Source organism: Heterocephalus glaber, unplaced genomic scaffold (genome assembly GCF_053883595.1).
Source record: "Heterocephalus glaber isolate CG9 unplaced genomic scaffold, H.glaber_assembly_v1.0 deba00001145, whole genome shotgun sequence".
NCBI classification, from domain to species: Eukaryota; Metazoa; Chordata; class Mammalia; order Rodentia; family Bathyergidae; genus Heterocephalus; species Heterocephalus glaber.
Genome location: NW_028258202.1, coordinates 886,019 through 912,008, shown reverse-complemented (window position 1 = coordinate 912,008; position 25,990 = coordinate 886,019). Strand labels below are relative to the sequence as shown.

The window sequence follows — 25,990 nt, the reverse complement described above, 5'->3', positions numbered from 1 at the left end:
CTTTTTAAGCTTGCATTTAAAAAATACAAATGCAGTTTAAACTTAAAAGTTTAAGCATAATAACACATTGCTTGAACTTTTGGGCACAGGCAGCTACTCATAAAGCAATATCACTAAAAACACAAATGTAATTTAAACTTAAAAGTTTAAACAGATCAACACACGTTCCCCCGGGCACAGGCAGCTCACACAAAGGATCGTCACTGCTCATGTAGCAAACACTGACTAGACTTGGCCTTGCAGATCTGCCCCTGGTCATTCCTGATTTCGAGGACAAGAAGGCCAACCTGCAATTCCTATTAGAGGAACCCAAAGCTTCAGGGGTGCCCCTACCGATTTGGTCATCCTAGGATGAGGATACTTATTCTGGGGCATTTGCTTCTGTCTCTGGCAGTACCTCCTCACCTTCATCCTTCTTAGGGTTGAAAGAAAAGGCCAGAAGACAATTTACTAACCTGGAGAGCTTGCTTTCTTTTCTCTGTTAGCCTGTGGAGCTGAAGTTGTCCTTTTACCATGTAATTGCAGGTCACTGCCGGTGGCAGGACACTTGGCATCTTCCTCCAGGGTGATGATGGGGCTGAGAGGCAGCCTTGGTTCTGCCACATGGGACTCCATCTGAGCTACAGGGGAGGCGAGAGGCAGGTAGAGCATGCTGGGCTTTTTTGGTACAGGAGGTGGAATCTTGCCCGTCTTTTTCTCAGCTTCTTCCTGGCTCTGGAGGCTAATTCTTTCAGGTAAGGCTCTCATCTTGGGGCCCTCATCCTCCATAATTCCCTGGGGGAGTCTCTGTGTTCCTGAGAAGAAAGCACCAGAGGAACTTGGAAAAGGCGTGAAAACAAGAGATGAGGGTGTTGGCTCCCCTGGGTTTCTGCCCTCAGGGAAGCTAGGGGGCTTTGGTTTCCGCACCACTGTGTAGCTTTCTTGGAGGAGCGGTCTCACATGTTGAATGGTGCTCTTGGGGGTCATAGCCAAGGTAGGAAAAGTTAGCGGGTATTCCTCAGGGACAGATGGTGGCTTGTGGACAAAGCTAGGGGGTCTTCGGGCCAGTGGAGGCTTCTCAGCTATGGGAGGTTTCACTTTTCTCTCTGGCAAGGCAAAGACTTCTTCTGCTTCAGGTTCCTCGGTGTAGTCCGGGCTCTCAGTGTCATCTTCTGGCTCAGACTTGCTGACTGACCTTAGGCGAACAGAACGTAGGTCAGACTGAGTAACCATGGGCATGATCGGCTGGTTGGGACTAGTTTTCTGTGCCAGCTTGGCCCCAAAATTGGTATCTGAGTGATGGCGGCTCACCTTGGTTTTGCTTCGGATGGAGATACTCATCCCAGACAGATCCAGGGTGGTTGAAGAGGTCAGTGGTAGGTCAAACGACAGCCGTGACTTGGACATTTTCTCCATTGGCGATGTCGGGGGTAATGATGATTTCCTCTCAGGTACCACTGGACGTACCCTGACACTGCTACTTGGTGGAGGTAAGTGGCCCAGGGTCAAGGACATGGAGACAGTGGGTGTTGGAGTCTCAGACTGGCTGGAGTATCCACTGGAGGGTGACATCAGTCCAGTAGGCCTTCCTGGAGAGGAGACTTCCCTGGCCTCCACCTCAATGGAGAGCTGGGAAGGCGTCGTGGCTCTGGAGGTGGAAGGGGAGGCAAGGGACTCTGAGCTACCCTGAACTTGGGTGCACTCAATGACTGTGGTGCCAGTGGCAGTGCTAGAGCTGGACAAGGATTGGTAGGCGTCACCAGACTTCCAGTCAGTTAGATACCAGTGGTGGGAGAACTGTGCACCTTCTGAATCTTTGAGGGCTGGCACAGCTGGGTGACTCTGAGTGTCTGGGTGGAATGAGTGATGCCCTTGGTGTTCCAAGGAAAAGCAAAGGCTCCTTGGCCTCTGGTCTTTAGGCAGTGCAGACTCACTTTCTGGCAAGAGGACTGGCTCATCTTTGACCAGCGAGACACTGCGAGTTGGTGGGGAAGGCTTCTTCTTGGCCTTCCTGAGTGATATACTCTTGGACCTCTGCCTTCTGTGCCGAGCTTCTTGCTCAGCACTGAGAGAAGTAATGTTGTCAGCACTGTTGCTGCCCTCAGAGCTTGTACTGGCATAAGGCAGGGCACAGGCCTCAGTAGCCTTCTGCTCTTCATCATAATTCCCATCTGTGATGCCTGAATCTGTGGGCACAGACAGAGACCGCTCCCTGAATCTATTGGCCCCACCTGGGCCTGTCTCCAGCCTCAAGGTACCACTAGTCAGAAGGCCAATCTTTTGGGGTCTTTTTGGTACTTGCCCTTGTTGAGTAGGATGCTCAGAGTAGCTGGCTAATCCACTACATCCTTCTGGGTTATCACAGGCAACAAAGAGAGTAGCTGCCTCCTTAGGAACAAGAGGTGGGTGTGTGTTCACAGAGACCCAAGAATTTCCCGAGGAAGGATTTTTTCCACTTTCATTGACTTGATTGTTCTGGCTGATGGCACTTGGAGTCATGTAGGTAAAAGCATCTCCCTTCCAGGAAGTAGAGAATGTTGATTCTTTTGGCCCATTGCAAGAGCTAGGGACGCTATACACCATTCCCATGTTCTCCATGCCAGGAGGGTCTAGGTCACTAAGTGCCTGATGAGGGTCTTCGGGCTCACTAGAAAGATTTCTCAGGACTGGTGAGGTGCGATTTGGGAACCAAGCTTCCTGCCCAATGGCAACTCTTCCATGAACACCTTGTGGAGCTGAGTGGCTGGGCCTGGCGTGTGAGGCAGTAGAGAGATCCACACTGCCTGCTGGGCTGCTGCTGTGACCTGCAGGGGGGAAATACAGAAGGTTAGTGGTACAGCAAGAGATCCCCCATCAGCTGTTTCAAGACAGGAGCACCAACTTTTTGCCAAAAAGCATTTGCCAACAGCTTGGTCAGAATTTCTTTGTTTCTCTTTTTCACAGATGAGGATCCTGGGCAAGTTGGGTTCTTGCTCATCACCACAGAGTCACACAGTGTCCTTGAATCATCCACGTGGCTGCCAAAAACTTTCAAGCTTTGAGGATCCATTTTAGAGTGGAAGCATCATATGGAACTACCTTGGGTTTTCCCTATACTTTCTCGCCATGGTCCTAAAACCATCACAGACCTCAGCATTGGTCAATTCTGAGATAACAACAAAGGCTTTGAAACTGACTAGGGACCGCATAGTGTGGCTTTTGGCTCCAGCAGTGAATCTGGAGTATGCCAGAGCAGGAACACCAAGAGCCTGGTTACATTTTTGGCATCTGTCACTTATTACCAGATGTGAGGAAATCATTCAAATGTTCCAAATCTTCAGAGGTTCCCTCATATACACAATTATTGTTATATCAGCATTATTATTAATAGCCACCATTTGTTGAACACCAACTATATACCAGGCATATGGTAGTAGATTACATAAATGGCCCTAATACTCACAATGACTCTACTATGCTGGTATCATCGCCCCCAATTTGCAGATGAAAAAAGTTGAGGCTCAGAGCAGTTATGTAACTTGGCCAAGGCCTCAGGGTTAATAAGTAGAGAGGCCAGAATTCACATCTCTAGCTTCCTGGTCTGTGGTTTTGGCTTTTTTTTGTTTTTGGTACTGGGGATCGAACTCTGGTCCTTGCGCTTGCGCAGCAGGTGGCAAAACCACTGAGCTAAATCCCTGGCCCTGGTCTGTGGTTTTGTTTTGTAGCACCAGGATTGAACTCAGAGCCTTGTGCATGCCGGGCAAGTGCTCTGCCACTGACTGCATCCCCAGCCCTTGTCTGTTCCTTTATTTCTTTATTTGTTTGTTTGTTTATTTATTTATTTTGGTACCAGGGATCAAACTTGGGTCCTTGCACTTATGCAGCAGGCAGCGAAACCACTGAGCTAAATCCCCGGCCCTTGTCTGTTCTTTTAGTAATAGTAGTAATGGCTCTCTCTTTCTCTTTCTCTCTCTCTCTGACAGGGTCTTGCTATATAGTTCAGACTGGTCTTTAACTCACTATGTAGCCCAGGCTGGCCTCAAACTTGTGGCAATCCTCCTGCCTCAGCCTCCCGAGTGCTAGGATTATAGGCATGAGCCACCATGCCCAGAAGTAATGGCTCTCTTAAAATGTTGGTTTTACTGATGATCTCCACCTCCCCCCATCTAATTGCCTAAATTCAGCATATGTGGCTATATTACACTCATTTTTTATTTTTTGATACAAGGTCTCATTATGTAGTCTAGGCTGGCCTTGAACTCATGATGTAGCCCAGGCTGTCTTTGAACTTGTAATCCTCCTCCCTCAGCCTCCTAAGTGCTGGGTTTATAAGCGTGCGCCACCACACCAAGTTTAATTACATTGATAATGGGAGATAATAATGTGATGAATTTATTAGCCCCAGAATCCTGCTCTTCACCATTTGTTTCCCTTGACAGGAGGCAACCCTAATCACCATACTGGCTTCTTCAGGACATTCCAAAGCCCCATCCCCCTGAATTGTTCTTGTTCTTCATCACCACAGTGCCATGTGTGTGGCAGGATTTGTAGGAGTGGGTAAGGGGAAGGGTCCGGTGGATCAGCTGTGGTGAGGTCACCTTGGTCTCGCTGGGAATAGTTAGAGAATCCAATAATGGTCCTCCTCCGCCTCAGGGTGGACTTGGGGTTCACGGCTGTCTCTGTGTTAAACAACGAGTGTCGCAAACTTGCGTGTTTATCAAACTGCTGCCCTGTAGCCAAAATAAAGACACCTGGGTACATCCTGGTTTCTGTTGAAAGTACAGTGGAAACGGGCTTGAGGCAGAGAGAAAGGATAATGGCAGTAGCGATGAGCAATGAGCAGTAGCGATAAATAATGTCCAGGCAGGAGGTGCTTCTTCCCCATCCTTCCTAATCTGGCACTAGACAGGAATGCTGGGTTTCCTAGGCCATACTTGGGCCATAAGTCTTAGGAGGACTGGGGTGGTGGTTTGCAACCTTGGCTTTATACCAAAATGATCTGGGCAGGTTTTTGAATTCTAATTCCTGGATCTCACTTCAGAACATTTAACTCCCTGAGAGTAGGGGCAAGGTAAAAGAATTCTAGAAGAAGTCTTCAGATGACTATTTAGATGCAGAACCAGGGATGAGAACTATTGGTGCAGAGCAATGGGCTGAGACTAGATGTTGTTCGAATGTGATCTTTTTTTCAGATAAAGCCTTTATAGGGGCCAGGTGAGGGTTGTGTCTCTAAAAAGCTGTCCACTGCCCCCTGCCATCCATGAAGCCTGATATTCTGTCTTACAGCTACCTGCTCACATTTTACCAAAGTTGGCTGCTGCATGGTGATCAAGTCCTCTCTCTCTTAAGCACTGGGTTGGCCTTTGGCTCCTGGGAAATTGCCGGGGCAGTCAGGGTGCGGCTGGGCCGTGGGGACAGGTATGTGGTTTTCCTCCCTGGTCCTTATTCAGCAGCCAACAAGCAGACTCTCCCTTCCCAGACACATGGCTGCACACACCCCAGCCAGTGGCTCTATGGGCAAAACTCCGAATTAGCCTCAATGAGAGTAAGATAGCTGTTTAGAAACAGGGCCTGGCATCACTTTGTGAACCTCTCATAGGCTCTTACTCCTCTTGGAACATTTCCCTGGGTCATGGGCTTTGTTTCCTGCCTATCATTTTCCAAGATGACTCTAGAAGCATTGGATGACCTCATATCCAGAGAGCATCGCCACATGTGGCCAGTGCTGTCTTCACTGTCTTCTGCTTTTTACAGCTTTTTACAGCATAGTATGGGCTAGTGCAGCCTTGCAGTCTACCTCTGGTCCCTTTGGGCTCTGGAGGTCTTAATTTCTTCATCTCCTTGATCCTATAATTTTCTGATGTGACTCACCTTCCTGCTCTTCCTCTACAGCCAGGAAAAGGGGAGCAGAGATGAGTAATGGCATAGTGTGCCACGTGTCCCCGAGTCATAGCCAGCTGGGCTCCATAAATCATTTCCCCATTCTCAAGGACATCCTGTCCCCCCTCCCCTTCTTTTTGAGACAAAATCTTGCTATGTAGTTCAGGCTGGTTTCGAACTCGTGATCCTCTCCATCAGCCTCTCAAGTGTGCCACCACTCCTTACTTCCCCCCTCCCCTGCCTTTTTTTTTTTTTGGCCTCAGCCTCTTTCTACTACTTCCCTTTCCTGAAAAACTTGAGGAAGCCCACTTCACTAGAATATCTAGTATTTAGTGAAAGGGCCAGAAGGCCTTTGGTCTGTGTCCCTGTGTCATCTTCTCCTTTACCACTAGCACTCTGATCCTGCTTTCCCCCTCCAACTCCTATCTGTATACTCCAAACCTGGCTTTGGGCACAAGACATTCTTTCCCTAAACCAAACATAACTCACAAACTTTAAACTTCCACATATGCTTTGAGGAGCACCCAAGTTCATAAAGTTTTGGAGCTCTTGGTTAGGAAAGTTTTTTGGTTTTTTGCTTTCAGATGGTGTCAGTTAGAGTAGCAATGCCAGTAGAGAGTGAAGGAAGAGCAACCAGAGTCCCCTCTTCTGCATGCCTCTGTTCCCTGGCATGAGCCATGACTGTGACAACACAGGGTGAGCCAGTAGCAAAGAGAGTGGCCCTCCCTCCCCAGCACATGGCACATCTGGAGAAGATTGACTGTAGTAGCATGGAGGGAAGCAAACAGGTGGCACTAAGCAACTCTACCAGAGATGTTGATGGGCACAAGGTCAGACTGCGTGGAGCAGGGCTGAGGCCACCGCTTCTCTTCTAGGATGGGCAGAGGGAAGGGGCCATTCCAGGCAATTTGCTTGTTGGTTGTAGACAGGCTCAGGGCAGCCTCAGGGGCCCTCACACCCTGGGTGGTAGTCTCATCCTCACTCAGCTGCTGTTTTGTAGGCTGCAGGAAAAAAAGGTGACGGAAAAGGTATGCTGCCAACCAGCAATGAGCCAGGGCCCACAGGATGGATGTTTAGGCAGAGTGGTCAGAGGCTTCATGTGGGAGGGAGGAAAGTGTGGACAGGCCTCCTGGCCAGGCACCCACTCTTCAGAACCCATCCCATGGGGTCTCCAGGTGGCTCTGTTGGTGAGCAGAGGAGAGCAGCAGCTTCCAGTGGATAATGTAAGCAGGTTGAGGTCCACTGTCAGTGGGTGCAAGCTGGCTCTCCCAGGTTGGAGAAGAGGCAACTCACCATCAACACAAACTCCAGACGCCTGGCAGACTGGAGCCTTGGGCTGGGGGTGGGCTCAGGGGCCTCAACAGAAGAGCGGAAGGTCTGCCCCAGAAGTCTGGCCTCTGAGTACTGTTCCTCATATTCTTCTGAAAAATAGCACAGTGGAGACACACTCTAGGGGGTCACAGCCAAGCACTGAGCTGGGGGAGGACCACGAGCCACGGCTCCTACATCAGCTGCCAGGCCTGACTTACACTGCTGCTTTGGGCTGTTTCTCAGTGCCTGCTTCCCAGGATTGTGAGGGTACAGGAGAAACGAAAGTCAGTAAATTCAAGCTGCGCTGTATTCAGGGACCAAGCCCTCATCTCAATGGTCCCCACCTGAAGTGCTCAACTCAGAGCAGAGGCCAAGGATAGAGAAACTTTTTGCTACAGGGTCTTCTCTGAAGCCCTACAGTTTTTCAGGTTTTCTGCAACCCCACTAAGGAAATGGTCTGTGTGAAGCAAGAAGAGCTCTTCACTGGAAAGTCTAGGCTGGAGCTCTCTTGCAGATCACAAGAACCCTTACTTGAACTTTTGTAGGCCTAGTTCCACTGTGGGTGGGGTCAGGTCTAGGTAGGTTGAGGGGAAGGAGAGGAAAGGGAATATAATGGCACAGAAGAGGGAGAAGTTCAAGGGCATCATCAAGGAAGGAGAATGTACAAAAATTGAATGGGTTTGACCGAAGCAATGGCTAGATGAATAAATGAAGAAAGTGAGAGTAAAGAACAAACATTCGCAGCTCTATGTATATTTGAACAAAGACTTTGAGAATCATAGAAATTTGGTCTTGCTCTTAGGATCTCTGGTCTCTACTCAAACTCCCTCCTCAGCAGCCAGGGTGCTTCTCAGCTTTCTGGGTGTCTTCCAGCCTCAGTGCATACACCTGCAAAGAAGGGGAGTGCCTTCCTTCCACAGACAGTTGGGGCTGTCAACCACGTCAGAAAAGTTCTTCCTTATCTGGGGGTGGGATCTACCTCCCTTTAGGTTTCTACTCACCGGTCCTAATTCTGCCAGTGCAGAGCACACCAATTCTTTTTTTTTTTTTTTTTTTGTCTGCATGGCAGCTCCCTATCTGAACACAAGGCTCATGGTGTCCCTCGGCATCTTGATTGTCTAAGGTCACCACTGCCCTGGCAAGGAGGTGGGGGTTATGGCTGCAGTCCAGTTGGCAGGCCCATCAGCTGGTTTTTATTGTCCATTGGTATTAACCTTTGCTGGTATTAGATAAACAAGAGCTAAGACCTCTTTGTGCATTTAGCATCCACTGGGCACCACTTGGTGCCAGATGCTTCTGGAAACCTGAGGTAGTAAGACAGGTCAATAGATGAATTCTGGGTGCTGGTGTATTGGGCATAATTATGTGGGTGAGGCAGTAGCTACCCGGGAAGCATGTGGACAAGGTTCTTGCAAGAGCAGAGTGAGTGAGTGAAGCCCACAGCGGGAGACCCTGCCAATGCCCCTTTTGTCTTCTGGTTCGAGGATCCAAAAGGCACGGGGGATGTGTAAAGAGGAGAGCTGGAGGGCCCACACTGTGGGATTCTCCCACCCAGCTCTCTTGGCGAAAGGACTGATCCACTGCCTTGCCTCAGCCTCCACCATTTGCCCCCATGGACCACTGAACTGAAAAATGAGGAAGCGGGAGACAGCCCTGGAAATGAGTCTTAGAATCATCGCCTGGAAGCTGAAAAGAAAGATGGAAAACGCGAGCTTCGTTTTTCAAAACGCTTAGAACTGTTTTCTCTTTTTCTCTCGCTGGTCCCTATCCTCTTCTTCGCCTCCCTCCTGCAGTTGCGCAGCTCATCTCGCCTCTGGGCTCCGGCCGCAGCCCCCCTCCCTCTTCAGTACCTTGCAACAGGCTCTGGAGATTGAGCTGCGCCTCGCGAAGCAGCTCCTCTACACTCGGGGGCCTGCCTGAGGAGAGGAACACGTTCACTGGCTGTCGCCATGACGACCTCGAGTGGGCAGTCGCTGTCGCATTTTCCCGACCCGAGTTAGCTGCAGCTAGGGAAGGAGAGAGTCAGTGAGAAGCGCAGCCAAGGGGGGGGGGGGGATCGGGCCGCGGCCAGTAGGAGCCTGCGGTTCCCGAAGACCCGCCCCTGCGCTCTGGGGGTGGGCGGATGGGCGCTGCGAGGCTGTGCTTAAAAGGCGGGGAATCGTCCTCCGCAAGATTTTTCCTCGACAGATCCTGCCGCAGTCTGCTTCCTGCACCACTCTCCTCCGCCTGCCCGCCCGCCGCCGTTGCCGCCACTGCCGCATCGCCTGTATCTTCCACCTGGAGCCTTCAGGCATCACGCCGTTGTCTTCCTTCTCCAACCCCTGCCTCGAGGTAAAGTGTATCGGGCTGAGACGCCGGGCCTTGGCCCCCAGCGTCCGCCCTCGGTCCTCGCCCTGGTGGGTGTGGCCCACTTTGGCCCGCTACCGCCCGCCGCCACCGCACTTCGGTCTCCCCTCCCGCCCCGCCGCCACATTTCAACCTCCTCTCGCAGCCCTTAGTTCCTCGCCCCCACTGCCTGAATCCCAGAGACCCCGATCTAGTCAAGATGTCGGAGGCGGCAGGAAATCTCAATAGCCTCCGCATGGCAAATGTAGCCCTGCAAGAAGAATTAAATGCCCTTCGCGGGGAGAATGCCAGTTTGGGCCTTCAGCTTGGAAGAGCCCTGGCCGAGGTTAATTCCTTGCGGGGCAATGTCTCGAGCTATATCCGCTGGCCAATGCCCGTAGTGCCTGTACTGGCCGAGGAGAACTTTGAGTTCCCGCTCAATGAGATCGACACCATGCCCGAGGAAGAGGTCCCCTTCTTGTGCTGGCCTCCCCCACGAACGGATTCTGACTATGTCTCGAATGATCTTTTGATTAACGTGGTCCAGGACTATATGACCCCCGAAGGGTCCACCGACCCTCCCCTGCCACCCAGCCCGCCCCCGCTGGAGCTGCCCTCCCCGGCGTCAAAGGAGCCGCCCCCACAGCCGCTTCTGCCACCACTGGAGCGGCCTGACATAGAGCCCTTTTCAGGCAACCCAGTCTACCTGGCCGAATTCCTGATGCAGCTAGAGACCTTCATAGCTGACCATGAAGATCATTTTCCCGGGGGCGCTGAGCGGGTGGCCTTTCTGATCTCCTTTTTCACTGGGGAAGCTAGGGATTGGGCCATCTCTGTCACCCAGGAAGGAAGCTCCCTGCATGCCAACTTCCCTCGCTTCCTGGATGAAATCCGTAAGGAATTCTGTGGCCCCATCCCCCCACGTGTAGCTAAAAAGGCCATCCGAAAGCTCAAACAGGGAGACTGTACCCTGGGCAGCTATGCCGATGCTTTTCAGTACCTGGCCCAATTCTTGCCTTGGGATGACTGCCGCCTCCAAAACCAATTTCTCAAAGGCCTGTCAGAATTCTTCAGAAAGGAGCTCTTATGGTCAACTGAAATGGCTGACCTAGACGAGCTGATTCTTGAGTGCGTGGAGATAGAAAGAAAAGTGCGTGTCCCCAAGCCGATGCCACTCCCTGGGGTTCGCAATGTTGTTTTCCCTTTTGCTTCGAACCTTAATGAGGATGAAACTGGAGGCGAAGAGCACTACAGTGAAGATGAGGATGGAGAGGCATGTAGGAGTGGGCTTTACCTGAAGGACCAGCCAAATCACATGAGGGTTTTCCAGCAAGAGATGAGGGAGGAGGAGGAAGAGGAGATGGGGAAGGAGGAGGAAGAAATGAAGGAGGAGGAGGACGAAGAGGAGGAGGAGGAGGACTATGATGAGGAGGATGAGGATGAGGATGAGGAGGATGAGGATGAAGATGAGGATGAAGATGAGGATGAAGATGAGGATGAAGATGAGGATGAGGAAGAGGAGGAAAAGGAGGAGGAGGAGGAAGAGGAGGAGGAGGAGGAGGAGGAGGAAGAGATGAAACCAAAAGAAGATGAGGAAGAGATGAACAAAAATGAGGATGATGATGAGAATAAGGATGAGGAAGATATAATTGAGTTGGGGAGCCAGATTCCATGTCAGGAGCTAGACCCAGATCAGGCAAGAATGGTGACCTATAGTGACCTGGAGGCCCACTTTTTGGCCTACCATCTTCACCATCATCATCACCACCACCAGCACCTCCTGCAACAGCTGATGGAGATGGAGGAGCCTCTCCTTGTTGACACTTCAACCCAAACTATTAGCTCTGAAATATACCATGCCGAGAATTTCCTGGATGAATCGCCTCCTATACAGCCTAGCAGACGGAGGAACCAGAATCGAGTTCCACTTCTGGAGGGCCTTCCAGGTACCAATTCACCATTCTACAGCTCGCCACCACTGATTCGCCGCGCAGGTCGCATGGGGCAACGCCAAATTCGAAGACGCCCACCAGTGCTGTTCCGCCTCACTCCGAGACAGGGGGGCCACCGAGCTGCTCGTGGCCGAATTCGCGTGTGAGTACTGGGGCCACCTGGAACACACCCTTCTACTGCGTCCCCTGCCCCTGCTATTGCTGCCACACGTGCCCCATCTACTGACCAGTTCTTAAGGGCGTTCCAGACCTGTACAACCTGAAGAAGACCCACAGAATTCCAGACCGTCTTGCAGCCTGACCAGAGAGTGACATGTGGCCAACCAAGGCCCACCTGGGAAAGGAAGGACGACCATAGTTGTCCTGTTGCACATACTCTGCTCTGTCCTGCCACAAGCTGAAGAGCAGGTTTCTGGGCTTGTTCCTATAAATGAACTGGTCTCCCTTTTGTATTCCTCTCTAGTTGTTCCCAGCCCTCACTCTCCTGTGTTTCTTCACCCTGTGTTCTACAGTTTTATCCTCTGACTGGCTCACCAGGACTTCACCCAATGCCTCACTGATCTGCCCCAATGATTAAAAGGACAGGCTACACTGAACTCCTAAAGCTGAGGCCATTTACTAGGTAAAACTGACTTCAAGCAGGATGGCACCGAGAAATGTACCTAGAAGCCTATGCTTATTTCATGCCATACCTCCAGCAAAAAGGCCTGGAAGAGGACCCTACACTTAGCCCAGTGGACAACCTGACTGAGGTTTGTCCTTGACTGACTGGCAACCTGGTCCATTTTCAGCACCTGAATTTACTTTCCTCCAGACTTCTGTATCAGGGCCCTTGGACCAGCTTGGCCAAATCTGGGGCTTTCTCCTCTTACCACACTGCCCTTCTGATTTTCCCTGCGGGCAGAATTCAACTTGTCAGCCTCCACCCCTTTCCTTGATGTTGCCTAAAGGGTAGGCAGCTGGGGGTCGGGAATAAGGAGCGGAAGAAGTCACACAACTCAGTTTGACATCCTAAGGAGTAACTTTTTTCTTAGGGACGGAGGTCTGCCCCTGTTGCAGGCTTAGACTATAGCCCCCAGCCAAAGGTCTCCACAGGTGACTTTCTGTCCTCAAGATTTCAGAGGAGGCCCATTATTCTTTCCTTCCAGGACAGCCAGAAAGAGAGAGAGAGAGAGAGAGAAAGATTGGCTCTGCAGAGACTGTACCCACTGCAGCCTCATGGCTGGGACATCCTTATGGCTCTCATGAGTGGTCAACACCTGGCTGCCAATGTCCCTAAAATAAATGCTGAGGCTGAAGGGTATGGCTGCCTCCAAGGCACTCCCACGGCTTCTGCGTACAAACCCAGGTGCCTCCTAAAGAGACCTGCTGCTCACCCTGGGTCCAGAAAACACTGCTTTTGCAGTGAAAAATACACATTTACTATGTCAGCTCTGGCCACAAAATGCCAACCAAATCGGCAGCTGGCCCAAACTGCCCCTGGACACTGAACTTTCTGTGCAGTGCCTGGCACCTGGGTAAGGGCAGCCAAAGTGTCTGTGGCCAGAGGGAAGAAAACATAGTAAAAGAAATCTCTGTTCCTTACTGGAGTCTGACAGGTAACCAGGCTTAGGATATTGGGCCTGGAGGCCAGAGGAAGGAACTGGAGGAAGAGGAGTCACAGAGAGACCCAGTCCTCAGACTGGTTTTGGGTGAGATCTCTATTCGTCAGTAGGAGGTAAGGTGCCCTTTTGTTTATCCTTTCTGCTTCTCAATGGAGTTAGGTTTCTATAACTTGTTGCTACCTTTTACAAAGGTCCCCCAAAGACAAGAGTAATACATAGTCATTATAGAAAACTTGAAAAACTGAGAAAACCTTAAGGACAGAATACTCTCAATCATTCAGAATCCCACCACACAGACGCAAGCACTTTTAACACTTTGCTGCATTTCCTTTTAGTGTGTTTTCGAGATGTCTTTTCAAAGCTGACATCATCCTGCTAGTGCTCATTGGTGGGATTTAAAATGGCTGCCAGCTTTGCAGTCATGCACACTGAAGAATTTATTTAGCATTCTCCTAATTTGTTAGACATTTCAATTGTGTGGTTTTGCCTATTCCCACCAGGACAGGAGTAAACAACCTTGTAAAGACAATTTTGTCTGTTTTTCAGCTTATTTCCTCAGGAGGGAGTTCCAGAAGAGGAATTGCTATTCTTCGAGGCTTCGAACCTGTTTGCTGATGTTGACCTGCTGGCCCTGCTGCCCGTGTGCTGATGGAGAAGTGCAATGGACAGGTGCCTTGCACCCCCACTTCTGGGGAGCCATCAGCACAGGCCCTGCCTGTTCCCACGGTGCATCTCACCTGAACCCTGTAGTCTCAGCCAGGGAGAAAGCAGATGAGCAGTGAGCTGGTTTTCAGGCCTCTGGGGGCAGAGGGGGGTTGGGCTTCCCTTTGACCCTCTCCCCACTTTCCCAGATCTTCAATATTTGTTGTGATGTGACAGCCATGAGAGCTGTGGGCTTTGGGAGCCTCCTTATTAAGGGTGGGTGGGTGGGTGGGTGGGTGGGTGTGTGGGGGGGAAATGCATGCAGGGGTATGGAGGCAGCCCAAAGATTCCCAGAGCCTAGGGAGGAAACTCCTTTGAAATAAATGTGTTATTATTGTGTTATTGTTGTATTACTGTGTTGTGAAGATAAGAAGTTACTCTGTACGCTAATGCTTTCTCTCCTCAATAAAAATATAAAGGGTGTGTAAAGATGGTGTCTGTCTGTGTTATTGGGCAAACATAGATGGGTGCCCAGTGGGCATGGAGTACTTTAGGCATCGCAGCTAAATCAAGCCTAGCCTGGCCATCCTTGCATGAGGAAACTTAAGCCCAGCGAGACTCAAGGGATCTGCCTACACTCCCACGAATGTGTGGATGGCAGGAATTGTTGGCAGGGAAATGGAAGCACTGGACTTCTAGAAAAATAGCATTCGTTCTAACACACACACACACACACACACACACACACACGTTTGTAAGGAGGCAGGGGGAGCCAGGTGAGGTGGGTAAGGATGGGCCTTCCATTCTTCCACTTTGCGGCACTAGGTGGTGCTATGGGATGCCAGTGAGCTGGCTGGGGAAGATTTGAAAATAAGTCCCCAGAGCAGTCCGCGCAGGGGCCCTTCCAGCACCATCTAACTGCTCCTCACAGACTGTGCGGTCAGAAGAAACTGAATCCCATTCCCCGATATGACTTGGATATTGTTTTCCTGAAGAAATGGGTGGGAATGCTCTTTGAGCCCCAGTTACTTGCAAGTGCCATGCCAGGCACTTCACATCTACCATCTTATTTCACCCTGATAACCATGCTAGGGGCAGGCACTATTCACACCCTCATCTTCAAGATGAGGACACTGAGGCTTAGAGAGTGAAGCCACGGTACCACAGGTGACGGCTAATGAGTGGCTCCTTCGTAGCCATGCAGTTGCCCACTAGCTTGGGGGACACTTGGCCCTTCTCTGCCCAACTCCCCTGGCCCTCCTATCTAATAGGCCAGGATGGCCTCCTGGTTCTTCCCTGCCCTGGCTCTCCCACAGCTTGCAGGGTTCTTTGGAGAAGCAGCCCTAATTTCACACAAACATTTGCCATGCCCCTTTAAGAAGGTTGGAAGGAGAGAATGAGGGCGGGAGGAAGGAAGGAAAAGAGGGAGGGAAGGAAGGAGGGAGGGAGAAAATCAGTGTGGTTCTGATCATGTGCCTGGCACTTTCACCAACATCATCTCATTTCATTGTCATGCAGTGGAAGGGGACTAGGTTGGATCTCACAGGAGCTCTTTTGCTTGCTGGGACTAAGGAAATACCAGAAATAAGAAAGGAAGGAGGTATAAGTGATACGCACTAATAAAAAAAATGTGAAGAAAAAAGGAGAGAAAGGAGGGCAGTAGGAGGGTGACAAGGATAGCGAGGGTTTCCTAAACCCTCTTCCCAAGGACGGGGAAGACAAAGGAAATCTTGCTGCCTGTGAAGCAGGCTCAACTGTTCCCTCACCTGTTATGTAAGCGCGGAAACAGGCACCTGAAAGGTCAGCCAACTGACTCAAAGTCACTTGCCTCATTTGCCCAGTTGGACTGTGAACCCCAGCAGTCTGACAGCCAGACTTTGTGCTCTTAACCTGTACCCTCTACCTGCTCCCACACAGATTGAATCAGACTCTCCAGAAATTTCCACTTCTACAAAGCTCCCAGGCTCTTCTAACACCTAGCCCAGCCTAGTCAGAATATGGGGATTGATTAACCCAGGTGACATTTAATGACCAGTTTGGTTTTGAGATCCACTTCTACACATAGTAAGTGATGGAAGCATGCATGTACAGTGATTCCCCAGCATGTACCATGGTCTGGTGTGGACTTGCCCCTCCTGGACACCTGCCTCAGGTCACTGCTGACACCCTCCTGAGAGCTGGGCCATGGGGTGGGTGCAAAAGTCTGGCCCCCAGAAGCCAGGTCCACTGGAGTGAAAGCCTGGACCCTCCACCACCAGAACTGGATCATGGGGCTGGGGGAGGGGCGGTGTGGGCTCCTCCAGGGAATAAACACAGGCGTTAAGGGGGTCAAGAAACTACCCCCCGAAACTGAAGGATCCCACCTTCCTGCTAGCACTTCCTGCATCCTGCCCAGACTAAAGAGTGCTCAGCAGGCCACCTCTCCCTAGGAACTCCATGCAGAAATTTAAAGCCCAGAGTTCGCAGTTGCCCTGGTAACAGTGGGACCTACTTGAAAGAAAAGTCTCTTAAAGGCTTACAAGGCTAGATATTTCCTTTGATTGAGAGCTGGCTCTGACCTGCTCCCTGCGTACCCTCTCCTTCCTGCCTGCCACACACAGGGGTAGTGCTGGGATCCCTCACCTCTGCAGCCCTCACCCAGAGGCTAAAATGGAAGATGTGGTTCCCTGGCAATGCTGTGTCAAGAGGAAGCCTTGTCCTGTAGGACCTTCACAAAACAGAACCCGAGGAGGGGGAGCGCCAGTGCCCCCAGAAATTTTCATTTTCCTTCTCATTTACACACAGAGATGAGGCCTGTCGGCCTATGGCACAGGCTGGAGAATGTCCCAAAGTTCCAGACTTCTCCCCTACTATTTCATTGCTTCTTCCTCTCCTCCCTGGACTCCTGAAGTAGCTCCCTCCTGGTCTGACCAGTCTTCAATCTTTATTTTTAATCAACCTACTTCCTACATGCCCGTGTAGTGGTATTGGGCAGGTGCCATAGCCCTTTGAACTGACAGTTTTGGTTTTGTTGCTCCTTCCTTCAATGGCTCTCCTTCCTCAGAAGACTTGTGCACTTGATTCTGGCATTCTTCACTCTGTGGTCATAAACTACCCATTCTACTCCATCTGCCCATGTGATACTCCTTCCTTCTCCTCTTCGACTCAAACTCCAGAGATCCTGAGTGACTTCCTTCTTTTCCTCACATAGCAGACAGTTTCATGCATCTGAACCTTTGCATATCCAATTGCTTCTGCCTTAAAAATTCACAAACATGGGGCACTGGCGAATATAACTCAGTGGTACAGCAGTTTCCTAGCATGCATGAGGCCCTGGGTTCAATCTACAGCACTTCAAAAAAAAAATCACAAACATGCTGGGCACAGTGGCATATGCCTACAGTCCCAACTACTTGGGAGGCTGAGGCAAGAGAATTGCTTAGACCCAGGAGTTTGAGACCAGCTTGGGCAACACAGGGAGACCCTGGCTCAAAAGAAAAGGAAAAAAATTTACAAACACTCCTAGCCCTACTTCAACTGGCAATCTTCTCAGCTCAAAGATTACTTTCTTCATGAAAATGCCTCTACTCCCCACACAAGCACAGCCCTTCAGAGTTCTCCCCAGCCCCCTCCCCTAGCTCCACTGCTCCATGAGGCCTGCAAGGCTGCTGCTTAGTGTGAGAATGTGGACTTGTCCCCTTTGCAGATGGAGAGTGCGCTGGCAGTAGCCTTGAAAGAGGACCTGCCCCTTAAGACCTGGCTGAGGGCTGACAGTGTGCAAGTGAATCTGGCAGCTCCCCAGATAAAGCTGATGGTGTGGATAGTAGGGACAGGGAGGGAAAAAGGAGTGGGAATTTGAAGAGCTGGCTGCTCCTTCCCAGCTGAACTCCTTGTTGATGGTCACCATGCCTTTGGGGGCTGTTACCTCCTCTCAGTGGTATAATGGAGAGTGACTCCTGTTGGGTTTCAGAGTCACACAGGCCTGGCTTTGAACTCTGCCTCTGCCACACCCTTGCTGGTGCCCTCCAGCTGGTCATTTCATTTTTCTAAGCCTTAGTTTCTTTTTTCTAAAAATGGAGGTAATATTAGAATGTATTAATGGGCTTATTAATATGAACCAGCAACAACAAAATAGCTAATAATTTTTATAAAATTATTATTTATTTATTGTAGTACTGCGGATGGAACCTGGGGTCCTTGTGCATGCTAGGCAAGTGCTCTGCCAATGAGCTACACCCTCAGCCTTTTACATTTTATTTTAAGATAGAGTCTCACTAAGTTGCTCTGGCTGGCCTTGGACTTGGGATCCTTCTGCCTCAGCTTCCAGAGGAGCTGGGATTACAGGCATGTGCCATCATACCTGGCTCAAAATACCTAATACAGTGTCTTATTAAGCACTGACTATGTACTGGGCACTGTTTTACATGTATGGATCATCACAACAACCCTATGAGGTAGGTACTGTTACTATCCCTCCTTTGGCAGATTAAGAAATAAGGAACAGAGTTGAACTTGCCCAGTGTCCTAGTGATAACACATGCGTACTTTTGAATCCTCCAGTAAAACAGGCAAAGTTCTGTGGCTCAAGACTGAGGTCCTAGAGGCGGGAGAGCTCTAAGATCCAGGGAAAGGTCTTAATTATCTTTAGGTCATGGACCCCTCTGGCAGGTTAATGCAATCTCTGGACTCCTTCTCAGAATAACATTTTCATATGCATAAAATAAAATATGTAGAATTACAAAAGAAATCAATCATACTGAAATTGTTATAACATATTTTTTTAATCAGTTACAGCATTACTTTTTATTTTCAGTATTGGGGATTGAACCCAAGACCTATGCACAGGCACCTCCCTTTTAAAATTTTGAGACAGGTTCTCACTAAGTCACTAAATTGCCTGCAGGGCTCAAACTTGTGATCCTCCTTTCTCAGCCTTCCAGAGTGCTGGGATTACAGGTGTGCACCATTATGCCCGGATTTCATTACGTTAATAATGCATTAAATCACAAAATTTACCAAGTATATTGATCAGAAATAGTGAAATGGTGATAAACGTGAGTGATTCTTTGAGATATTTACAATTGTAATGCAATATGAAAATATTTGTGATTTCTGTTGGTGATCAAGATGCTATTATGGTTTGTTGCCTATATTCCTAATTCTAGGAAATGCTAAATTTCTGTTTGTGACTAGTAGAGAAAAGATCAAATAAGTTTCTGATCCAGGTTCACAGAGCCTCCAAGTTCTCTCCACATTCCCAATGGAGGCCTATGGAGCTCAAGTAAAAAAGCCCTGCCCTAGGGTGTCACAGAATAGACAATGGCTGCCCTGTCAGCTAAGGGGACAAGCTGGCAGGGGGACAAGTGTGTGGTTTCTCTTTCAAGAACTGTTTACAGAAATCATGAAGTCTGGCAGCTCCCTCTTCCTCTTAGTCTTGAGTCAGCAGCCAGGGCAGGGCTGGAGCTGTCACACTTGGTTAGAGTTTCCAGCTCACCACACACCCATCCAGAACAATTGATTTGCTGCCGTTTCTTTGCCAGGGAAATGTTGGTGGATTTTGCTCCATTTTTATATTGGGACTTGCTTGCATACACAGATTTCCTATTGGTCTGGAAATAATCTTGAAGTGGGCATGTTAATGGCTGTAAGACATTTTCTGAACTAATGAATGCTTTTAGTAGCAACCCAACCAGGCTTAGGGTTTGCATAGATAAGAGGAAAGATTACCAACTAGGCCAGGCATCCCAGAACACCAGTCAGAATTAGCACTTGCCCCCAAATCCCAAGTGCTTTTTCCTGGCTTCCTGACTTTCCACCTGTCAGTTGAGCCTTTGCCAACCAGGGCAGAATAGTCTCGGGTGCTGTGACCAAGGAGACACATGGTCAGTATAGTGAGGGACTTGGGTTTTCTTACTTGGCTCTGTTCCCATTCAAGACTCAACTAAGCCAGGCGTGGTGGCACACTCCTGTAATCCCAGCACTTTGGGAGGCTAAGGCAGGATGGTCAACAATTTGAGCCCATTCTGGGCAACTTGTGACTTAGCAAGACCCTGTCTCAAAATTAAAAAAAAAAGGTTGGGGATATAGCTTAGTACAAAGGCCCTGGGTTCATTCTCCAGTACCACACACACATACACACACGTGAGCAATGCTCATGAAGATGAGACCTCAAGCTCACCCGTAATGCCTTGCTTGGGAGTCCCAGTTAGCCAGAACCCAACACCTTCTGTTCCCAAGCCCTCATAATTACTCAGAAGTGAACAACACTTGGCTGATGGCCATTTACTAAAAATCCTGCCACTTAATTTCCACAGTGAGAGGGTGGGATTGTGATAGCCATGCACACCATACCCCTTGGGTAGTAATGAGGATGGCTTAGAATAATCTGCCTCAGCAGAGGGAACAGAACAGTATGCTTTGGGGTCAGGTTGAGAGCTCCACATGCATGAATGTGGAGAAGATTTGTTTTCTTGACATATACATGTATACATATATGTTCTTACGTTGGCCAAGGCTCTTAAACATAGGCAGAAAGAGGCTGAGGGCCAAATGGGAATGCAAAACAACCTTGGTTAGCTAGATGGACCAAGCATAAAAGAGAGAAGTCTCCCAATTCCTAAAATCAGAAGTGAAAGGACACATTAAAATCAACCTAACAGAAAAGGATTAGAAAGGAATATGAACAACTGTAGGACAATAAATTAGACCACTCAGATGAAACGCTTAATTCCTAGAAAGGCAGAAATGACTGAAGAATAAATAGAAACTTCAAATAAACCTATAATAATAAGGATATTGGGGCTGGGGATTTAGCTCAGCGACATAGCACCTGCCTGGCAAGCACAAGGTCCTGAGTTCGATCCCTGGTACCAATAAATAAATAAAATAAATTAAAAAATAAATATATAAATAAATAGAATTAGTAAAACGATCCCCAAAGAATAGCCCAGCCACAGACAGCTTCATTGGTGAACTTTACCAAACCTTTAATGAAGGATTAATGCCAATTCTTTCCAAACTCTTTCAAAATATAGAAGAGGGGGTAACACTTCTCACCTCATTATATTAGACCAGGGTTATCTGATATCAATACTGACAAAAATATCACAAGGAAAGTACAGACCAATACCTCTTATAAATATGGATGCAAAAATCCTCAACAAAACATTAGCAAGCTAAATCCAGTAATATACAAAAAAGATCATATACCATGATGCAATAGGACTTATCCCAGGAATGCAAGGTTGTTTTACCATCTGAAAATCAATGAATGGAATACATCATATCAATAGAATAAAATCAATACAACATGATAATTTTAGTAGGCCTAGAAAAAGGATTTGATAAAAAAATTCAATACCATTTCATGATTTAAAATAAAACACCACATTCAACAAAGTAGGATGAGGTGGGAATTTACTCAGCCTGACAAAGGCACCTATAGGAAACTCACAGTGAGTGTCACATTTAATGGTGAAACATTGGATGCTTTCGCAAGGACTAGGGTGTCCACTCTCACCACTTCCATTCAACATTGTACTGGGAGATTGAAGTCAGAGCGATCACACAAGGGAAAAAAAAAGTCATGAACACTATAAAGGAAGAAGTAAACTATATTTGCAGAGATGTCATGATCTCATACAGAGAAAATTCTAAAGAATCTACTAAAAATCATTCAGAATTAATATACATGTGTAATAAGGTTGCATGCTATGAAATCAACATAACAAAAACTGTATTTCTATGAACTTGCAAGGAACAACCTGAAGTAAAATTAAGAAAACAATTTCATTTACAGTATCATCAAAAGAATAAAATACAGAAAAACAAATTTAACAAAAGCAGTGCAAAACTTGTACTCTAAAAACTATGAACAAGAGAAAATGAAAGATGGAAACAAATGGAAGACATTTTATGCTCATGGATCAAAATAATATTGTTTAGATGTCAATATTCCTCAAATTGATCTACAGATTCAACACAATCTCTGTCAAAAGTCTAATTTCTTTGTAAAAATTGATAAACTGATCCTAAAATCCATATGGAAAGTCAGAGGCCCAGAATAGCTAAAACAATGTTGAAATTTTAATAAAATTAGAGAAACCACTTCCTAATATCACAACTTTATGCAAAGTTATAGTAATTAAAATAAGATGTTGTTAACTTAGGTATAGGCGGTTCCAGCGCCTGCCTCGCAAGTGCAAGGTCCCAAGTTCAATCCCCGGTACCAAAAAAACCCACAAAAAAACAAAAAAACAAACAAACTTAGGTATAGATATATAGATCAATGAAACAGAATTTAGAGTCCAGAAAGAAACCCACATATCTAGGGTCAGTGAGTTTTCAATAAGGGCGCCAGTTCCACTCAGTAGGGAGACTAGTCCTTTTCACAAGTGGTGCTGGGACATGTATATTCAAATGTAAAAGAATGAAGTTGGAATGCATTCTCATGCATATACACAACTAACCTCAAAATGGATAAAAGGCCTACACATAATAGCTAAAACTATCAAACTTGGAAAGAAACATAGGTACAAATCTTCTGGATTTAATCAATATTTTCTTAGATAAGACACAGTCAACAAAAGAGAAAAAAGACAACAGACATCATCAAATTAAATACTCTGTATTATAAATATATGCCCTCAATAAAGTGGAGAGACAGCCTATAGAATGTGAAGAAATATTTGCAAATCACGTGTCTGATAAGGGACTTAAGTATATAAGCATATCTTACAAATCAATAAAAGGAAGACAAATCAAAACTGGCAAAGAAAATGAAAAGATATTTCTCCAGTGAAGATACACAAATGGCCAACAAGCACATGAAAAGATACTAAACATGATTAGTCATTAGATAAATGCAAATAAAAACCACAAAGGGATACCACTTCACACCCGTTAGGACGGCTACCATAACAAATTCAGATGAGTGTTAGAGGATGCAGAGAAACTAGTACCTTGGTACACTGCTGGTGAGAATGGTACAACCATTTTGGAAAACAATCTAGCAGTTCCTCAAAATGACCCAGCACTTCCCCTTCTAAGCATGTACCCAAGAGAACTGAAAATATACATCCACACAAAAACTTGTACATGCATGTTCACAGACACATTATTCACCATAGCTGAGAAGTGGAAGCAATCCAAATAAATAAAATGTGGTATTTCCATACAATGAAATATTATCCAGTTATAAAAAGGAATGAATTGCAAATACATTCTACAACACGGATGGACCTGGACAGCATCATGCTATGTGAAAGAAGACAGTTGCAAAAGGCCACACAGTCAATGATTCCCTTCCCTTCTTCCCTTCCTCTCTCCCTCCCCTCCTCTCCTCTCCCTTCCTCTCCCTTCCCCTCCCCTCCCCTCTTCTCCTCTCCTCTCCTCTTTTCCTTTCCTTTCCTTTTCTTTTTGAGACAGGGTCTTGCTGTGTAGTTCAGGCTGGCCTCAAACACATTATGTAGTCAAGGCTTGTTTTGAACTCACAGTGATTCTCCTGCCTCAGCTTCCCGAGTGCTAGGATTACGGATGTGCACCACCACACCCGATTTATGATTCCACTTCTATCTCATCTCCAGAATAAGCCAATCCATAAAGACAGAAAGTAGTTCAGTGCTTGCTCAGCTAAAGAAGAGATTGAGGAGGAATGGGGAGTGACTGATAATGGACTCAGAGCTTCTTTCTAGGGTAATACAATTACTTTAAAATGGATTGTGGTGATGGCTACACAATTTTCTGAATTTAGTTTAGCATAATATAAACCCACTGAACTGTACACTTTAGATAGGTGAATTGTATAGCATACGTATGCTTTATTTCAAGAAAGTGTTACCAAAAGAGAAGAACTTTGGTAAGTCAGAAACATACCACAACATCATACTCAGGCATCAAAACAAAAGTAAATAATAGTTGAAGAGATAGAAATGCTTATTATCTTGATTTGATTATTACACATGGTGTACATGTATTGAATAACCATAATGGACCCCATAAAGATGTACAAATTAAAAAATTAAAAGAAGAAGCTATGAAAACAGGTGGAGAAAATGCAGCAAAGATCATGAAAGGTGATTAGGGCAGCTATGTGACAAGCTGCAAAAGTTCTAGTGCACTGTAATAGAACCCACACAGCGATCATGTATAATAGGTATGGTGACTGGGGTGCAAATATACTACAAAAATATATCATAGAGATAAGCACCATACTCATGCCTTAGTAAATTCTTACTATAGTTTCTACTTACATTTTAGGGACCATAGTTTAAAAGGGTAAAGGGAAGATGAGAGTAGCACATGTGGTTGGAGTTTCAAGCTCACCACATACTCACTCCCATCATCTGAACTAGATCTTGATTTTGCAATCAGCTATCTTAGCCCTATACTAGGATTTCATGACCCAATTAGGACATTGGAACCTACAAATATGGAAGCGGTAAGATGGAGACCTGTACTTATACCTTTGCAGATGGAGATCCACTTAGAGCTCTCCCTAGATAATTCAGACTTTTCCATAGCAACCAGTGAGGTGGCACAGCTCCCATGACTGCACTGGTCAGACTGTCTTCCTTCCATGCCCCCATGCTCACCCTCCAACCATCCTCATTGGAGCCAGCTGTTCTCACTATTGTTACTAAGCTTCCACAGTAGGACCAGACTCTTGCTCACATCTCTTTACTTTTGACCTTGAGGGACCTTGAACTTGATGCCACCTGATAATCATAGAACCACTTGCCTGCCCCTGAGTGAGGATGGGACTCATGTATGGCAGTCCTACATCTCAAGTCTTCTAGGGTAGTCTTTACTTCAACTTTGCCTATTTGTTATCCACGATCCATTATGTTTTCTCATCTAACTGAATTTATTTAATATTAGATTCCAAAGATATATTTAACAACATTTTTCTTTCCTTCTTTTCTCTTCTTTTTTTTCCCTTTTCTTTCTTTTTTTTCCAATGCTGGGATTGAGTCCAGCATGCTAGACAAGCACTCTACCACTGAGCTACATTCCTAACCTTAATCACATTTCAAAAGCTTGTGGTTAGAGAAAGAAATCACCAATAATTTCATCTTGTTTACATATGCACATATTCTCACAAAATTACAATCACAGTAAAGATAGAATTTCATACCTTTTTTTTTTTGGTTCCAGGGATCAAACTCGGGACTTTTCACTTGGGAGGCAGGTGGGGAACCACTGAGCTAAATCCCCGGTCCCGTTTTTAGCTTATCAAATCAAAGAACTTTATGATCCAATTAGAATTACTGTCATGCTGAGGGAAGAGACAGAAGTCCAGGACTCCGTTATTACTAGCAATAACAGTGGTTAGTATTTATATACATGGCCTTTATTAAGTCCCAAACATTGCTCTAGGCACTTGACAAATCTAATATTCACAACAACCTTGTGAGACAGGCACTGTTTTTCTCTCATGTCATAGAAACCGAGGTACTGAGAGGTTAGAGGCCAGGTCTACGGTCGTATAGCTAGTCACCCAGGCCACCTAGTACCACAGTTTGTGCTCCTAAGTCCATTGGGAAGGGGATGTCTCAAATTTCAGTATGCACCAGAATTCCCTGGAAGGCCCGTTTGAAACAGAATGTTCAGCCTCACTTCCAGATATTCAAGCTGAGGAGGTTTGGGGTAGGGCCCAGGAATCTGCATGTCTAACAAGTTCCCAAGGGCTGTTGATGCTGCAGTGCAAGGATCACATTTTTTTTGTGGTACTAGGGGTTGAACCCAGGACCTTTACACTGAGCTACATCTCTATCCCTTTTTAAATTTTGAGACAGGGTCTTGCTAAATCATTAAGTTGCCCAGGCTGGGCTTGAACCTGTGATCCTTCCTCAGCCTCACAGAGTGCAGAGGTTACAGGCAAGCGGTACCACTCCTGGCTAAGGACCACATTTTGAGAACACTACCCTATACTCTACTGTCCTTCAAGAGTAGCACTCAAGGGCTGGGAATTTAGCTCAGTGGTTCCGCTGCCTGCCCAGAAAGCGCAAGGATCCGAGTTTGATCCCCAGTACCAAAAAAAAAAAAAAAAAAAAAGCAAAAAGAGTAGCACTCAAGTCAGAGATACCTAGAAGCCAAACCTGTCCTCATGGTGGCCAAGAAGGGGGCATTTCTTGTCATCTGCCTTCTCTTCTTCCCTCATCCTTCTGCACTGGCAGGACATCCACTGAGCAGCTCCACTTCCCAAGGGGCTTATCTTATTTATGCCAGCATCAGACTAAATTAGCTAAATGCAATCTCATCCATAAAGGACTGATAAGTCAGTCCTTGGCTCTTAGACTGCCCAGGCCACTGCTGAATTAATGCCCCTGCTGTCACTTG

At 47.2% G+C, this 25,990-nt stretch overlaps 2 protein-coding genes across 10 annotated transcripts in view; one reads left to right on the top strand and one right to left on the bottom strand.

Moving 5' to 3' along the window:
* The window catches only part of Nhsl2 (NHS like 2), a 339,816-nt gene that overhangs the window by 12,431 nt on the left and 301,395 nt on the right, over nt 1-25,990 (bottom strand). For 4 of the 9 annotated variants that reach the window (XM_087210539.1, XM_087210540.1, XM_087210542.1 and 1 more), the window contains one exon: nt 456-2,783. In XM_087210539.1, the coding sequence (XP_087066665.1) occupies nt 456-2,783 (2,328 nt within the window). Of the gene's footprint in view, nt 1-455; nt 2,784-4,556; nt 4,689-6,646; nt 6,840-7,131; nt 7,260-8,999; nt 9,156-25,990 lie in introns of all 9 variants that reach the window. The other 5 variants (XM_021250562.2, XM_087210537.1, XM_087210538.1 and 2 more) reach the window with 3 other exon arrangements.
* On the top strand, nt 9,250-14,161 carry Rtl5 (retrotransposon Gag like 5). Its single transcript, XM_013068451.3, has 2 exons — nt 9,250-13,143; nt 13,577-14,161. Exon 1 carries the CDS (start codon nt 9,695-9,697, stop codon nt 11,570-11,572), a length of 1,878 nt encoding a protein of 625 aa, XP_012923905.1. The 5' UTR covers nt 9,250-9,694; the 3' UTR covers nt 11,573-13,143; nt 13,577-14,161.

Coding starts and splice junctions, on each gene's coding strand:
- Rtl5 (XM_013068451.3), top strand. CDS start 9,695: ATGTCGGAGGCGGCAGGAAATCTCAATAGCCTCCGCATGGCAAATGTA.